Raw genomic sequence first — 19,077 nt, forward strand, 5'->3', positions numbered from 1 at the left:
TGTCACCCAGGCTAGATGCAGTGGCACAGACACAGCTCACTGTAGCCTCAAACTCTTGGTCTCTAGCAATCCTCCAGCTTAGGTTCCTGAATAACTGAGTTTACAGGCACATGCGATCTCTCCTAGATAATGTATTTTTGTTTTTCTGTAGACATGGGGTCTTGCTTTGTTGCCCAGGCTAGTCTCAAACTCCTGGCCTCAAGCAATTCTCCTGCTTTGGTCTCCCCAAACATTAGGATTATTGGTGTGACCTACTGTATCCAGCCTGAATTTAGGTTTTCTCTTTTTTTAAGTGTATATTTTTTGTAGCGACAAGGTCTCATTATGTTGCCCAGGCTAGTTTTGAACTCCTGGACTCAAGCAATCCTCCTGCCTTGGCCTCCCAAAACATTGGGATTACAGCCATGTGCCACCATGCCTGCCCTGGATTTAGTTTTGAATGTGTTGAATTTGAATGTTTGTGGGCTATTAATCTTGAAATACATGAATTTGAAGAAGGATGTGGTGTTATTGACATATGTGTGGTAATTGAAACTTTGAGAGACGAATGAGATAATGTAAAGATCTATCTCGGTCCTTAGAAATCTGGGATGCTAACCTTTAAAGAGCAGGCAGAAGGCCAAGCATGGTGACTCACACCTGTAATCCTAGCACTTTGGGAGGCTGAGGTAGGAGGATTTTTTGAACCCAGGAGTTCAAGACCAGGCCTGGCAACATAGTGAGACCTCATTGCTACACAAAAATAGTGATAGCGCATACCTGTAGTCCCAGCTAATTGGGGGGCTGAGGTGTAAGGATCATGTGAGCTCAGGAAGTCAAGGCTGCAGTGAGCCATGATTGTGTTACTGCACACTAGCCTGGGTAACAAAGTGAGACCCTGACTCAAAATAAATAAATCAATTAAAGAACAGACAGAGGACATAAAGGAGACCATCTAAGAGTAAATAGGAGAACCAGGAGAGAGCAATGCCACCAAAAAGAGGGAGTAATCAATGGTATCTGATGAAACAGAGATCACAATAAAATTGAGAACTGGAACGTGTCCATGGCTTGATAATTAATGGGTCTCTTGTGACCCTCTGGTTTCCATTGAGGAGTGAGTGGAGGTAGTCGTCAGAGAAAGTGAGCTTAGAGAAGGTGATAAGGAAAGAAGACAATAACATGGACTACTATTTTGAGAAATTTTGCTGGGACATGTGGGAACTGGAGGAAGATACAGGATAAATGGAAGATTTTTCTAGAGGGAGTATGGGATGTAGATAGACTGAGGAGAAGAACAGTTAGAAAAGAAAAAGGTTGAATATGAGGAGAGTGTAGAAAGGCCACACACTGATGAGACTGTTTTGAATAGGAGGAGTACCGCAACATCACTGAGACTGGAGAAAAGAGGAATGTGCATATGAGTAAGCCTTTAAGACAGAGGAAGTCATTCCTAAAAATGACTTCATTTTCTCTAGAGAAATAAAAAGGGAGTTTGTCACTGAAAGGAGTCAAGCATTGGAAAAGTGTTTTGAGGAGAATTGTGAAAGTTTAGAGAATAGAATTGAAGAAAACAGGCAAGGTAGCTGACAGATTTGTTCCTTGATTGAGGGATTTTAAAAATATGAACAGCCTTTAAGGATATCACTTAGTGTGGATACCATGAATGTGCTATATGGAAACGCAGAAGAACTTCTGTTTCATTTAACATAGCATAAATTTATTTTGCATCTCATTGTTCAATACATTGTGGCCACATGCTTCCTAAGAGATTCAGATGAGCACTGGTCATCTTATTCAAGGAGGGTATGAGCAAATAGCTCAGATTGAATGATTTGTCACAAATGCAAATGTTTATAATAGGTGAAAATGGTAAATGGCACATCAGTTTCAAAAATATATTGTAAGCGTTTAAAAGAGATAGAGATTCCATCAAATGGGGGAAAATAGAAAGGCCTGTGGAAAAGGCAAAAGAGAGGTTACATGAATTTTTCAATAAAATTGTAATGAAACGAGTCGTGTTTTTAATTTTTTATAGCAATTATTTTTTCTTGACGAGCATTAAGCAGAAAAGGAGAAATAAAGAGATTAACAAAACAGTGAATTCTCTTCTGTCCAAGAGATGTTCAAAAGTTAATTGTGTGTGGGAATATAGAATTCAGTAATCTTTTCCCTAAATATTTAAGGAACATTTCTGTGCTAAGTGCTGAGGACAGAGATGACTAGGATACAGTTTAAGTCCTCAAGGAGTGCATACTCTAGCTGAAGAGACAGAAGTATAGAGGAAGAATTTCAGTTCTGTGCAATGGAGGATATGAAAGTGGTATATCTGAGTGAAGAAATTTAGGACACTGTGGAAGGAAGCATGAATAAATGATTATATTGACATGACAGCAAATTTTTCCCTTTTTCTTTCCTTCAGTTGGAGAGCATCAATTGACAGGCCATAAAGTGGCAGTTAAAATCTTAAATAGACAGAAGATTCGCAGTTTAGATGTTGTTGGAAAAATAAAACGAGAAATTCAAAATCTAAAACTCTTTCGTCATCCTCATATTATCAAACTGTAAGTATTTTTATATCTGATAATACAAAAGAGAGATCTGTCTTGAAACATTTTAAAAGAATTTTAGAAAGTTGTTTATCTTTACTTAACCTTTGACAAAAAAATTATATTTATATTCAGTAAGTTTTAAATTATTTAACCTTTATTAATTCTTTTTTTGCATACTCTTGGTTAGAGTTAAAAGTCATTGTTTTGAAATTGGTACTGTTTTAAGTGTTTTAAGTGATGGATGCAGGCTTGGAAGTTGACTCTTACCTCTAGTATTCACTTTATGAGTCACTCAGGGCTTTGATAGTCCTAAGTTCACTTTTGTAATTTTTCTTTGGTCATATCCTATTAACTTATTGGGGTATGTTAAAGATTATCCACCACAGTTTATTATTTGTAAAACTGAAAGTAACACTGCAATTATTAAGCTTTTTAGGAAAGCAAATTAGTATTTTTTGGAGTAAGTTACAAACTTAAAAGATAAGTAAGTTTTAAGAGATAAGTAAGCTAATTAATTAAACTGAAAGATAAATAAAATTACTTTAAAATTGACTAGACCCATAGAAAATTTAGACATCAAATATGCAATAGTATTCCTTTAAATCACTTGAAATACATATTTCTGAAAAAAATGTAACATGCTAGACACCGAAATTTTTTTTTTTTTTTTTTTTGAGTCAGGGTCTTACTCTGTCACCTAGGCTGGAGGGCAGTGGCATGATCAAGCTCACAGCAGCCTCAACTTCATGGGGTCAAGTGATCCTTCTGCCTCATCCTCCAGAGTAGCTGGGACTACAGGTGCATGTTACCATGCCCGGTTTATTTTTTTATTTTTTTGGTAGAGATCAGGTGGTGTTATGCTGCCTAGACTGATCTCACACTCCTGGGCTCAAGCAGTCCTTCTGCCTTGGCTTCCCAAAGTACTAGTGTTACAGGCATGAGCCACTGCACCCAGCCGAAAATTGTCTTTTTTTTCTTAAAGCTTGCGTACAGTTTTATAAAATAAATATCAATCTTACGTGTTAGTGCCTGCTAGTAGCCAGGAACTATACCAAGAATTTTACATATATAATTTGATATTATTCTAATAGTAGGCCAATAAGTTAGGCTTATTTTATAGACAAGAAAACTGCACATCTAAAGAGTAATCAGCAATTTGTTCAAGGTCACATAGCTAGTAAGTCACAGAGCTATAGTTGAATTCAGACCTGACACCAAATGCCATGCCATTAATCTCTGCTCCAGCACTGTAGTTTTTCTCTAAACTGAGAGTTATACAAAACCCCTTTAAAGAAAAACTACATTTGTGGGTCCTGGTTTTGACTTAATTATTTTTGATATACTATATAGTATTTAGAAACAAATAACTAGGTATAAACTCCATATATGTTATATAGTTTCATTATAATTATGAAACCAAAATAAATTCACAATTTAAATACAAATAAAATAATGAAATTCAAAGCAGCGTCAATAGTATAATGTGACAAATAATGGTGTTTTGTAAAAACCAAATCAATGTTAGTAAGTTTAATAGTAGAAACAGCAGCAAGAGGTCTAATACTTTATTTGTACTTGGATTCAAATAAGACTGTTGTAGAAAAAGCCTGTTCCTATAAATGTTTAAAAGAGCAGTATTAATGTCTCTGAGACATTGGTTTGCCAGTTCATTAAAGTCAGACATATTACTTAGGCTAGCCTTTGTCAGTGAGCAGTCTTTTAATGTCAGTGCTAATGGGGAATAACTTGATAACCCTGTGGAGATCCATTGTTTACCCGATGACAAGGCTGACGTGTAGTTGTGGTAGGTAGAATAATGGCCTCTCAAAGGTCTATGGCCTAATCCCCAGAACCTGTGAATATGCTAGGTTACATGGCAGAGAATAAGATTGCTAATCAGGATTCCCTGAGCCTAGGGGTTTGAGACCAGCCTAGGCAGTTTGGCAAGACCTCGTCTCTACAATAAGTCAAAAATTAGCTGGAAGTGGTGGTGCCCACCTGTAGTTCCAGCTACTTGGAAGACTGAAGCGGGAGGATCACCTGAGCCCAGCAGGTTGAGGCTGTGGTGGCCATGAGCATGCCACTGCAGTCCAGCCTGGGCAACAGAGTGAGACTCCAATTCAAAAAAAAAAAAAAGATTGCTAATCAGCTGACCTTAATATAGGAGATTATCCTGGATTATCTGGGTGGGCCCAACATAAAATTAGAAGGGAGGGATAGAAGAAGAGAGTCAGAGAAAGAGATATGAACGTGGAAACAAGGTCAGTACGATAGGATATAAGGAGTCAACTGGCTATTGCTGACTTGGGAGTTGGAAGAAGGGGAGCATGAACCAACAAACACAGGTTGTCTCTAAACCTAGAAAATGGAAAGAAATTCTGCCCCAGAGTTGTCCGTAGGCAACACAACCCTGCTGACACCTTGATTTTTGCCCACTGAAGCATGTATTAGGCTTCTCACTTAAAGAACTGTAAGATAGTATATTTGTGTTGTTTTCGGCCACTAAGTGTAAAGAATGGCAACAACAGGAAACTAATATAGCATCATTCTTGAAATCTTTAATTGAGTGGGTGGTCCAATTATTGCTGAGATTTGAAATGTTCATTTAGTCTTTATTGCTGTACTTATTGCTAGTGAACTCTTGCTGATTGTTGTGTTTAATGACGGTGCCCATGCAGTGCATCTTTCCAACACATGGCTATGCCACTGAGTGTTCAGAGCAAATTTTTCGTGGTTTTATGTGCCATTAGGTGACTGGTGGATGACTCAGTTTTCACACCACTGCCATGAGACCTTTATTCTTACTGTAAGCTTTAATGTTATATAATCTTTACTTGAAGTTCACTCAATCATAAGCATAGAAAAATGAGGTCCCTGAAATTGCATGGTAATACTTGTTTATAAGGTTATCGCCCAGGACCTATATACTAGGTAAACTAGAATATGAATATAGAAGTTTTTGAAGATTATCAGAGGAATTAAAATACCAGCCATGAGCTCTGTGACTCACCCCTCCTGTCCTTTGTTTCTGTAACTTTTAGATGGGATACCTGTTAGAGTTTTTTGAGTATTAAATATGTTGGCACAGGTATAATGCCTAGTATTTGATAAGCATTAGCCAAAAGCAGGAATTGGCAACCTACAAGCTGATTCCAGTTCTATTTCATGGTTCCAGATGGCTTTTTGTTAACTGAAACAGTTTATATTTGACTTCAACTCTACGTTATTAATGACTTCGTTCTAGTTAATGAGTGACATCTAAGTTAAATCTCTTTTGCTCTTCCCTAATGAGTGGCCATTTCCTGTAAAAGGAGAAAGCTGAAATGACCAAACTAAAAGTATGCAGGGAAGTGAAGAAGGGAAAGATCTCTCCATATTTGCCTTATGTCTTGTCCTCATCACTTTTAGAATACCAGCCCTGAAAGACTCCAAGGAAATTTTGCCCTTTTGGGGTATGAGTCCTAATACCTGTTCTGTTCATAAAAACACAAATCAGACTTTGTCAAGAAGCAGCTGCAGTTGTGATGAGGATTTGAAAACTTATTTTGGATGTCATATATATCACCGTTTTGCTTCCATTTCTGTAATTATTTTTAATCATTTAATTTTTGTTTAATTATTTCTGATTTAGGATTATTTAGTTATTTGGCTATTTTGTTTTCTGAAGAAGTTATGGAACGTTATCAGAGTGGTCAGAAAGTAAGTGGTCAGAAAGAGGTGAATTTAAAGTTAAAGCTTCTGGCTTCCAGCCTTGAGCTTAATCCATTTAGCCATATTGCTTCGTTAATTATGGATCTGATCTTAAAAAAAAAAGCACTCACATATTCTTGCTACAGAACAAGCTTATTGACTTAGTCTCTAATAGTGTTAGTGATTTAAACAAGGAAAGGAACCTGATCCTTTCAGTGGTTTTGTTTGTTTTGTGCAGCTTTGGACAAACTGCCAGAGTAGTTTCCTTGTTGCAAAAAATGGGCCTCTGTAATTAGCAAGAAAGTTATAGCACTAAATACCAAGAATGAAAGATATTTATTGCATGATTTCTCTGTTAATGCAAACTAAAAAAAAAATATATTAATAGGATAAAACCCACTGGTAGAAAATTAAAAGGAGCAAATAGAATTTAAAGGAAAATTAAACTTTCCCATGAAATCAAATTTGCTGAATTGATTTTAATCCTTGTTTTTCTTCCCTCTATAATTCTTAGGGAAACTTAATTTTAACTGGACAAAAGATAAATACCTTCTAATTTGGTAGAGATGGTTTTGCCTGTCTACTCTTTTCTTATATAACCTATGGGGGCTTTTTAATATTATTAGCTGCCACCGCTTTGAAATGTTGTCTCTAGGTTTCCAGGGCACCATCTGGTTTCCTTTTTTTTTTTTTTATTCTTGTCTCTTAAAGCTTTCTCTTATAGGCCCCTCTTTATCTTCCTGGCTGTTAAATATTGGTGTGTTTCAGCAAACAGAGCTAGTGTAGTTTTCTTAGTGAACACTTGACTTCGTCTGCTACTGTGATACCATTTGCCATCTCTGTACTAAAGATTTCCAAATCTATATTGTACCTGGCCCATTTATTTCTCCTGAATTTGGAACACACTTATCAACTGTTTATCAGATGTTCCTATTCTGAAGTCAAAGTAAAGTTTTCTTTTTCTTCCTGGCTAACCCATTTGTTTTTGTTGTTTGTTTTGTTTTTGTTTGTTTGTTTATATAAATGAAAATACCATTCGGCACAGATTCCCATGCCAAAAACTTGGGCATAATCTTTAATTCCTCCTTTCTCCTCATTCCTTACATACAATTAATTCAGTTTTGTAGCTCTTTTTTTAAGTGTCCCTGGCTCTGTCCATTTTTTTCTGCTTTGTCAGGTCACTGCCTTCTCTTGCTTATTGGGCTTGTTTCCTCTGTTTGAAATACTTGACCTGCATCTCCCTTCCTTTAGGCTGCCAGTGCCATCTTGTCTTTTAGATCTCATCTTTTAAATGCAATTACAGTTGGCCCTTGAACAATACACATGTGCAGATATATGGATTTGAAATGTACAGGTCCACTTATAAGCGAAGTTTCTTCACCTCTTCTGCTCCGAGACAGCGAGACCAGCCTCTTCACTTTCTCCTCTGCCTTCTCAATGTGAAGATGATGAGGATGGAGGCCCTTATGATGATCTATTTTCACTTAATGAATGGTATTTTCTCCTTCATGAGATTTTTTTAATAACATTTTCTTTTCTCTAGCTTACTTTAATAACACAGTAGATAATATATATATACAAAATATGTGTTAATCAACTATTTTTGTATCTGTAAGGCTTCTGGTCAACAGTAGGCTATTCGTAGCTAAGTTTTTTGAGTGTCAAAAATTATACATGAGTTTTCAACTGCACAGGGGTTGGTACTCATAACCCCCACATTGTTTGAGGGTCAACTGCACTTCTGGAAAACCTCCTTTATCCCCCAAAACTGAGTTAGGCTCTCTCCTCTCTGCTTTCAAAGCATCCAACATTCACTTTTCCAAAGCCTTAACATTGTGTTGTAGTTATGCATTTCCTTACTGGTATTTCCCACAAGAATGAATTCCTTAAGAGCAGGAATTATGGCATTTTTCCCCTTTTATTTTTTCAAATTTCAATTGAGTATCTACTATCTGATGGGTACTGTTCTAGGCCTTGGAGATACAATGGTAAAAGATAAGGTCTCTGTTCTGGTGTTTATGTTCTAGATAGTAAGTAAGCAAACTAATAAGATTATTTTAGACAGTGATAAGTGCTATGAGGAGAATGAGACATGGTGCCATCATAGAAGTGACTAGGAAAGAGGAAGGGCGAATTTAGATTAGACTGTGAGGAAGGCTTCGCTGAGGAGGCAAGGTTTGACCTAAGACCTAAAACCTAAAGGATGATAAAGATCTAGCCATTTGAAATCTGGGGGCAGAGTGTTTTCCAAGGAAGGGAAAGAACAACCTCAAAGAGGTGAAACAAACTTTGAGAGTTGTAGGAAAAGAAAACTACTATAATGTCAGGAGAAGAGAGGTAGTTCAGGAGGTCAAAGAGTAGATGACACCAGATATCATAGGGTTTAAAGGCCTTGCTCTGATGTTTACATTTTGTTCTATGTGAACTGGATAAAGAGAATGTGGTGATGGAATATTATGCAGCCATGAAGAAGAACAAAATCAAGACCATTGCAGCAACTTGGATGCAGCTGGAGACCATCATACTAAGTGAACTATCACAGAAACAAAGAACTGAGTACCTCGTGTTCTCATTCATAAATGGGCCCCCATCACTGGTCACACTAGCACAAGGGTGGGATTGGCAGGTGCTGGACACTGTTAGGGAAGGGAGGGAGATAGGAAGGAGGGGAGCACATGGCAACATACTGGGTGCTTGGTCCACTATTAGGGGAAGAGAGGATCAGAACCTAGAAGCGCAAACCTCACCTGCATGCGGCCTACTTATAGTAAATTCCCACTTGTACCCCACAACTCTAAAATAAAAATCATAATAATTGTTCTAAATGGGAATTTTTGGAGAGTTGGAGGAGTGACATGATATGACTATAGTGTAGAATGGGTATGGAGGTAGAAGTGGAACCAAAGAAACCCATTAGGTAGCTATTGCTATAGTCTAGCTGAGAGATTATAATGGCTTTAACCAAAGTGATAGTCTAGATTTGTGGTGTCTATAGCCACTAGTCACATGTAACTATTTAAATGTAAATTAATTAAAATAAAAAATTTAGTTATCTGTTCACACTAGCCATATTCCAGGCACTTAATAACCACATGTAGTTAATGATCACTGCATTGGACAGAGCAGATATAAAACATTTTTATCACTGTAGAAAGTTCTGTTCTTTAGCACTGGTCTATATGGAGAGACACTGATGGATTCTATATATATTTTGAAGGTAGAACTAATGAATGATGAACTGGATAAGGGGGGAAAGAAAAGAAAAGAAGGAATCCATTTTTTGGCTTAAGCAACTAGTTAGTGATAATGGTACCAATTCTGAGATGGGAAGAATGGAAGAGAAACATATTGGGGAAGGATGAACATTAAGGATACCATTTTGGCCATGTTAAGCTGAGAATCTTATCAGACATCTAAACGGAGATAACAGCTTTATCTCATCAGGAACTAGCACAATAATAGGTGTTCAAAAGTACTTGTAGCATAGTAAAGAGGTGACAATTGAACAAGATCCTGATGGCCCTGGGAGAACAAGCAAGAACAAAAGAATGAAAGTGTGAAGAACACGGTGTATTGGGAACAAACAGTCCAGTTTGCTGGTGCACAGGGTACACATAGGGAAACGGAGGAAAATTAGGCCAGAAAATTAGGTTGTTGATCCATTCATTTAACAAGTGACATCATTTAGGCACTGGGGATACATCCATGGACAAAAAAATACAACAACAAAGTCCTTGCTATTATGGGGATTGTACTTGTGTGTGGGGTGGGAGGGGACAGTGGAGAAATAGACAATAAACCCCATCTTAGTAAAAAATACATCATAGTTAGACAGTGAGATGAGAGAATATGCAGTGCAGCTATCTGAAGGAGGAATGCTACATGTAGGGAGAAGAGCCAATTCAAAAGAAAGAGGAAATTCCTACAGGTCAGGATTAAGGGAGCAGAATGATCTAGGGGGACTGGAGTAAGATGAGATCATAGACATACAGGGCAGCCAAATTGTGTAGGGTATTATAGGCCACTGTAAGGACTTTGGCTTTTACTCTTGAGTAATATAGGAAGCCATTGAAACGTTTGGACTAGAGATGTGGTGTGATCTGGCTTGTGTTTAAACTATAGCTGAGCAAGAATTGAAGCTGGAAGCCAATTAGGAGTCCATTTCAGTAGCAGGGTGAAAGATGATGACGGCTTGGAATAGAGCATAGAGTGGAGGTGGTGAGAAGTAAGCAGGTTTTTTCATATGCTTTCCAGGTAGAGTCAGTAGCTTTTGCTGACAGATAGGACATAGGTTGTGGTAGGAGGGAAGTTACAGGTGCCCCTAAGGTATCTGGTCTGGGCCAAAAAAAGGCTGGAGTCACCAGTAACTGAACTGTAGGAGATTATAGGAGGAATAGGTTTGAGGGGGGATATTATGAGAGAGTTGGGGGCAGTGATATCAATAATCTAATTTTAGTTTTATGAAGTTGAAATGCTTATTAGGCTTCCGAGTAGAGATGTAAATATGAGTCTGGAGTTCAGAGGAGAGGTGTAAGCTAGAGAGATAAGTTAGGAAGCCATCAACATATAGTTTGTATTTAAGATATTTAAAGCCCTAAGACTGGATAAGATTACCAAAGATGTAAGCATAGATACACAAGAAGACCAAGGAGTGAGCTCTAGGGCACTATGATGTTAACATGTTTGGAAGATGAAGAAGAAAAGGAAAATGAAAATGGTCAGTGAGGTTGTAGGAAAACCAAGATAATCTGGTATCTCGAAGCCAAGTGAAGAAAGTATTTCAAGAAAGATCAACTGTTCCTTTTAATGGTGAATATTGAGTAAGATGAGAACTGAGAATTGACTATTAGATTTTTCAAAGTGGAGGTTGCATGTGTCTTTGAAAAGAACCAATTTATCAGAATGAGGGCAAAAATCTGATATAAGAGGTTTAAGAGAGAATGAGATAAAGAAGGGGCAATAGCATAATAAGGTATTGGGTGGTAACATCTGATGGCCTGTACTTTAAAACCAATGGGATTTTGAGGGAGGAGTTTTTGGGTAAGGATTTCCTTTAGATCATAATTCATTACTAGACTATGCAAGTTTATAACCAGCATTTAACATTTCATTGAATTAATGTGAATTAATGAATTTAGGCTCTGATCCTCAATGGCTATTAATATCTTAGAAAGAGCAAGATATGCCTTTGGTTGGAGGTATACATCACAATATAGTCTTTCAAATAAAAACAAAATCAAACTGAAATTTGATCATACCTCTAGATCTAAGACTGGATTAGAAATTGTGTGTTACACTGCCATCAAGGACGGATCAGCAAAATGGATATTATGGAATTCTCTATAGGACAAACCAGTTGAAAACTACAACAAAAGAATGCAAGAAAAAAAAAGATGGAGAAGCAACCTATAATTAAAATAGGCATAGAAACATGTCAAACAATTGCAATGTATGGGTTGTATTTGGGTCCTAATTCAATAAAAACATAAAAACAAAACATAAGTTATAACAAAGCATCCTAAGTTAATCAAGAAACCTTCTGATTGGATATTTGATGATATTCATGATTTTAAAATTTTATGTATGATAACAGTATTACATATTTTGCACACACATATATACATACATACATTTAAAAAAGTTATCCTTCAGAGATACATACAGGTATATTTATAGAGGAAATGAAAACCAAATTCATTGTGAATTGATGATTGAAAATGTATACTTTTATGAAGTTAATAGCCAAAACATTATTTTATACTCTAGAATATTATAGGAAAATCAATTTATTCTTTATGTCATACATAAATTAGAAAAGCATCACTGACCTAGTAAAAATGGGCAAAAGATATAATTAAGCATTTTATAAGAATTATAAGAAGAAATGTGTATGGTGTTTTGTAAGTCTTAGAGAATATATACATCCACCAGCTTTGAAAAGATTTTATTTAGCATTGATAAACTCTTTTTGGAAAACAGTTGGCATTATCTTTTAAAACTGAATATATGTATACACTGTGACTCAGTTATTCCTATCAGTATATGTCAAAGAGAAAATCTTGCCAAGTAAAAGAATGTTCACAGCAGCAAATAGTAGCAAAATTATATGTAACTCTTTAATGGTAGAATAGATGAATAATTTAGTTTTATGAAGTTGAAATGCTTATTAGGCATTTCATTGACAGGAGAGTAGATAAAATAAATACAATAGAATATTATACAATGGTCAAATCAAATAACTGTAGCAAACACAGCAACATATAACAATAAAATAAGTACCCAAATATTATGTATTGTATGATGCCCATTTTAAAGCTAAGAACAAGTAAAATTATGTACATGAATATGAATTATTTGTATATATATTAAATATATATACAGAGAGGGGATAGACATGCATGTGTATATACATAAGTGAAACTACATTAAAGAAATAGCAAGGAAAGGATGAACAGGGCATTCAGGATGATGGCTACCTTGGGTGAGGGGAAGCAGCAGGATGGGGAGAGTGGCCTTATATGATTAGATGGAGGCTGTTGTCAAGGTCCTGACCTTTTGTCTGGGTGATGGGTCTATAGGTATTATGTTATTTTTTTTAAAAAAAAATAGTAGTTGACTTAATGAAAGACCACTCATGGACCAGTGAAGACAAGTGTCATGAGCCAAGGATAATGACTACTACATTTCTGTATGATTGAGTTCTAATTAAAAAAAAATGTGTATATAGGTAACTATATAAATAGAATTTTTACATCTCAGTAGATCTGACCACCAGCAAGGTGAATGCTGGCTTTTGGATAACTTTAGAAAGATTTCTATTTTTCCTGAGTTTTGTATACTATTTTGTATAGATATTGCTTAAAAATGCATATAACTTGACCAACTTGAGGAATGCTTAGGATTATTCTTAATTAGAAATGCAGTTTTAATCAAAACAGCCTGGTATTGTACAAGAACAGGCATATAGACCAATAGAACAGGATAGAGATTCCAGAAGCAAAACCTCAACCAACTCATCTTTGACAAAGCCTCCACCACCAACCACTGAGGAGAGAACAACCTCTTCAGTAAACGGTGCTGGGAAAACTGGCTGACCACATGCAGAAAATTAAAGCAACATCCCTACCTATCACTGTACACCAAAATAAACTCTAAATGGATCAAAGACCTATATGTAAAACCTCAAACTATAAGAACCTTAGAAAATGCAGGAGACACCCTTATGGATATTGGAACTGGCAATCAACTCCTGATCAAAACCCCAAGTGCCCATGCCATAAGAGATAAGATAGACAAGTGGGACATCATCAAACTGACAACCTTCTACAAAGCCAAAGAAACCATCAAGAGAGCGGGGAGACAACCCACAGACTGGGAAAAAATATTTGCTAACTGTATGTCTGACAAAGGCCTAATATCCAAGATCTACAAGGAACTCAAATGTGACAAAAGGAAAAAAACAAACAGCCCCATTACAAAGTGGGCAAAAGATATGAATAGATACTTCTCAAAAGGAGACATATGAGCAGCCAACAGATACATGAAAAAATGCTCAGCCTCCCTAGTCATCAAAGAAATGCAAATTAAAACTACATTGAGACACCATCTATCTCCAGTCAGGATGGCTATCATCAATAACTCAAAAAACAACAGAGGGTGTGGCGAAAAGGGAACACTTCTACACTGTTGGTGGGAGTGTAAACTAATACAGCCTCTGTAGAAGACAGTGTGGTGATTCCTAAGAGATCTAAAAATTGACCTTCCAGCCGGGCTCGGTGGCTCAGCCTGTAATCCCGCACCTTTGGGAGGCTGAGGTGAGTGGATTGCCTGAGACTGTGGGTTCGAGACCCACCTGGGCAGCGAGACCTCATCTCTACAATAAATCAAAAAATCAGCCGGGCGTGGTAGCGCATGACTGTAATTCCGGCTACTCGGAAGGCTGAGGCGGAAGGATCGCCGGAGCCCAGCAGGTCGAGGCTGCGGTGGCCGGGAGCGGCCACTGCACTCCAGTCTGGGCAACAGAGTGAGACTCCAACTCAAAAATAAATAAAAAATAAATAAAAAATAAAAATGGACCTTCCATATGACCCCGCAATCCCCTTACTGGGAATACACCCGGAAGAACTCAAATCACTCTCTAAAAAAGATACTTGCACATGTATGTTTATTGCAGCATTGTTCACAGTAGCAAGAACATGGAACCAACTGTGCTGCCCATCAAGAGAGGAGTGGATTAAAAAAATGTGGTTCATATACACGATGGAATATTATGCAGCCATAAAGAAGAACAAAATCATGAACTTCACAGCAACCTGGATAGACTTAGAGTCTGTAATACTCTGATTTTTCACAGAAACAAAGAACTGAGTAATCACATGTTCTCACTCATAAACAGACCTTGAACAATTATTGTAATACTATAAGAAAAGGATTGGCAGTAGCAGGAAACTGCCGGGAGTTGGGGAAGGAAGCAGGATTGACAGTAGTGAGAATCTGCCTGGGGAAGTGGGGCACACCTCATCAACAAGGGTACCTGCATAATGAACATAACTCTGCATAATGAACATAACCCTGAATTGTACCCCATATCTTTAAAATCAAAAAATTAAAAGTTAAAAAAATGCAGTTTTGAAAAAAATTTAAAGCACATTAGTTTACTTCTGTAATAAAATAATACTGACATGTATGACTAATTCATGATTGAGTTTCTTATAATGCATCGATATCATTATTATTTTAGAGGGCACAAGAAATTTGACATTCTCTGGTCACGCTGAGAACATAATCTTGGAATTTACCTTTTCCATTAAATCCTTAATATGAAGCTCTTTTCTTAGGACTTCTTTCTTCTAAAAGTTGTTTCCTTTTGTCCCCACCCCATTCTGGTTAACTGAAATTTTATTGGTTGAAGTTGTGCTGTCATTTTGCTGTATCTTGTCAATCTCAGCTTACTCTGGTTTTGGCTCACATTATTTAAAAGTGCTAATTCATACATTTACTTAAATACTTTATTAAAGGCACTTAGCTAGGTATGTTCTCGTTATCAAATCATTATAATAATATAACATATAGTTATAAACTGAGATGCATGATTTGAAGCTAAGGGAAATGCGTCTTTGTGCAAAAGACATCTGACCTGGACTTAGGAAGTGACCTTTAAGTTGAGATCTGAAGGATGATTAGTAACTAGTTGGAGGATGGGGTACAGGTCATAATATAGTATTCAGGTCAGTGAAAATAGCTTATTCAAAGGAGCTGTAGCAGGAGGAAGTGCAGTGTGACTAAGACTTTAAAAAGTAGTGTGACTGGAGTTGTGAATCAAAGGGGAAACAAGACAATAGGGATGACAGGGACCTGATTTATTAATTATTTAAGAGCAATGGGAAACCCCTGAAGATTTTAAATTAGGAGGCCACTGGAGATGAATCAGATTTGTATCTGAAGAGAATCTTTGTTTAATGTTCATCTTTCTGGGTAGACTATAAGCTCCACAGGTAGAGGGACTAACTGTTGATCTCACCAAGTACAATACAAGTAGATAATCAATAAAAGTTGTGTCACCATTTAATAGCTCAGTGTCTGGCACACAGTAAGTGCTTAGTTGGTTATAGTTTTTATTGCTCAAGATTGGCCTTTGATGTGGGACAGTGACTGCTTTGGAGTTAAGAGTTTTCATGAGATAATTCATCCAACAACATTTATTGAAGTCCTGTGGTATGCTCAGAAGAATCAGCAGCTAAATTTATTAGAATTCATCACTGCTTCCCTCTTGCACCCCATCCAGGATGTACAGAGCACAGAGGTGATTAATTGTTAATAAATCAGAGCAGCTTAGGATGAGGTGATGGAGCAGATGCACCTGCCTTAAACTATTCAGTTTGCATGCTCACTTTGATGCCTGTTAAGATGGCTTTTATAAGCCCATTTCTTCTAGAGTTCTCAGGTAAAGTTACTTCGCAGAATTCCTTAGAAATGGTCTCAACTTTATTCTTCAATTGTGTTCATTTTTTAATAGACAATGGGATACCATGTCATGTTTCTCCCCAAAGACTAAAGATTGCTACTAAAAACATTTCTGTAAATTTGTAAAATGAGCTGGGCTCGGTGGCTCAGCCTGTAATCCCATGCCTTTGGGAGGCTGAGGTGAGTGGATTGCCTGAGCCCATGGGTTCGAGACCCGCCTGGGCTGGCGAGACCTCATCTCTACAATAAAATCAAAAAATTAGCCGGGCGTGGTAGTGCACACCTGTAATTCCGGCTACTCGGAAGGCTGAGGCGGAAGGATCGCCGGAGCTCAGCAGGTCAAGGCTGCGGTGGCCGGGAGCGGCTACTGCACTCCAGTCTGGGTGACAGAGTGAGACTCCAACTCAAAAAATAATAATAATAATAATTTGTAAAATGTTTTTTCTGAAAATTTGTATTTTCAATACTAAGACTTTAATATTTTACTTTTTCCAAGCATTTAATTTATACATTGTATATCTTCTCTTAAAATGTTTAGTATGTAGTTACATCACCAACATTCTGGCCAATTTTCCCCTTTTCTTTTTTGAGGAATAGCAACCAGCTCCGTCATAACACATACTTGATTTTGTGCCCATTAATAAAAAGTACCCTGTGTGGGTGGACAAATTACCAAAGGGTTCCCCAGCTTCTGACATATCCTGTGTCATGGTGCACTGCTTAGAGGGTAGTATCAACATCTTGTGCCTTCTGCTGGGTGTAAATTAGATATTACTCATAATCACACTGTAGATAAACCTTTATAAACAAAGCAACCAGTTTTTAAAAGTATAACGATTGGGCCAGGTGCAGTAGCTCATGCCTATAATCCCAGCACTTCAAGAGGCCAAGGCAGGAGGATCGATTGAGTTTGAGACCATCCTAGGCAACATAGCAAGACCTCATCTTTACAAAAAATCAAAAAGTTAGCTTGGTGTGGTGATGCGTACCTGTAGCCTACCTACTCCAGGGGCTAAGGCAGAAAGATCACCTGAGCCCAGGAGATTGAGGCTGTGGTGAGGTATGATCATGCCACTATATTCCGGACTGGGCAACAGAGTGAGACCCTGACTTAAAAAAAAAAGAAAGAAAGAAAGAAAGAAAAAGTAGAGCAATTGTTCATATACATAAATATTAAGTGCTACGAACTTCATCAGTTAAAACATTAATATTATATTTGACTTATTTTCAAAGTTTCCAATACTTGGTTTGTTAACATTATGTATATGGAGGTAGGTTGTTATAGTTTGGGGGGAAAACTTGTATTTTGTAAAATAAAGCTTTTTAGTATTTTTTAATATGCACAAATGTGGGCCTAGAAATATACACACATTTATACATACACATTTGCATACACATTTGCACATACTTAGTTCTTCATTATGGAAGTTATTTAACATTTACAAAAGTAAAGTTATGAGGCCCCTGAATCTGATATTCAGTTAAACTGTAGTCAATATATTGTTTTATCTGGTCCCCTCTCCCCTACCCCAGATTATTTTGAAGCAAATCTCAGACATAATGTTTTCAGTCTGTAAACTCTTCAGTATCTACTCTAGAAGATAAGGACTCTCTTAAAAATTTAGCTAATGTAAACATAGTACAATTATTACATTTAAAATTTTAAGATAATATCAATCATCTAGTCAGCATGTAGTTTTTCCTGATTATCATAAATAGCTCTTAAAGTTGGTTTGTTTGAATCAGAATCAAAACAAGCCTATACAATATAGTTGGTCAGCTTTTCTCTTGAATACTTTTTAATAAATTTTTAGTTTTTTGAGTTTGGGTCTCTGTCACCTAGGCTGGAGTGCATGGCATAATCACAGCTAACTGCAGCCTTGACCTTCTGGGTTCAAGGGACCCTTCCACCTCAATCTCTCGAGTATCTGGGACTACAGGAATGCAGTAAAAAATTTTCTGATTTTTTTGTAGAGACAAGATCTCATTATGTTGCCTAGGCTGGTCTCAAACTCCTGGGCTCAAGCAGTCCTCCTGACCTTGACCTCCCAAAGTGCTGGGATTGCAGGCATGAGCCCTTCATCAAGCCTTGAGTTGCTTTTTATAGATAGTTTTCCCTTTGTTTCTTGTATTTTATTTGTTGAAGTAAGGGTTATTTTCCTACTTTCTGGATTTTGTTGACTATATTTTTGTGGACTCATTTTACATGTCCAAGAATATTTTAAATTTATGTTTAAATATGTGGTACTTAATCTCCTTTGACTGTAAATGAATTTTTGCTTAAGTGGAAAAATGAATACTTAACTTAGTTATTGAAGAATTAAGGATTTCAAAGATTATATGAACATGAAAAGGAAGATCTGAAGGATTGGCCGGGAGCCTCAAGACGTTGAATAATTTTGTAATGCTTCATGTGTATAGCTTTGCTATTATTTTGATAACATAATTTAAAATATTATAAAACATTGGAATATTAAGTTATAGCAACAGTAGCTATATGAGGTTGATTTTGATTAAAGTAACATTTTTTGTTAACTTTTTTTTATTTACAAAAAAGATACCAAGTGATCAGCACCCCAACAGATTTTTTTATGGTAATGGAATATGTGTCTGGCGGTGAATTATTTGACTACATCTGTAAGCATGGACGGGTGAGTAACATACTTCTGGTACACTAAGTCACTAAGCTAAAAAAGAGGAAAGTATTGGGAAATAGCAAACGGGAAATATATCTTCAAAGTTGGAATTGCTTCTGCAATAATGTCCAATCAAACATACAGAGCATTAGACAAATTTTTTCTTAAAAAGTATGTCTTTTGAAATATAGATTTTTATGAAACATATTCCACTTAACTGGCAAGATGATGCCTATGCTTTTCAAATCTGTTCTGTA

The 19,077-nt window shown here is 36.8% G+C and overlaps 1 protein-coding gene across 1 annotated transcript in view; it reads left to right on the forward strand.

The window, feature by feature from the left end:
• PRKAA2 (protein kinase AMP-activated catalytic subunit alpha 2) overlaps window positions 1-19,077 on the forward strand; it is a 130,810-nt gene that overhangs the window by 95,876 nt on the left and 15,857 nt on the right. The window contains exons 2-3 of the mRNA XM_021709967.1: window positions 2,402-2,543; window positions 18,742-18,835. Coding sequence (XP_021565642.1) covers window positions 2,402-2,543; window positions 18,742-18,835 — 236 coding nt within the window. The remainder of the gene's footprint in view (window positions 1-2,401; window positions 2,544-18,741; window positions 18,836-19,077) is intronic.

Source organism: Carlito syrichta, unplaced genomic scaffold (genome assembly GCF_000164805.1).
Source record: "Carlito syrichta isolate Samal-C Ts95f unplaced genomic scaffold, Tarsius_syrichta-2.0.1 Scaffold287800, whole genome shotgun sequence".
NCBI lineage: Eukaryota > Metazoa > Chordata > Mammalia > Primates > Tarsiidae > Carlito > Carlito syrichta.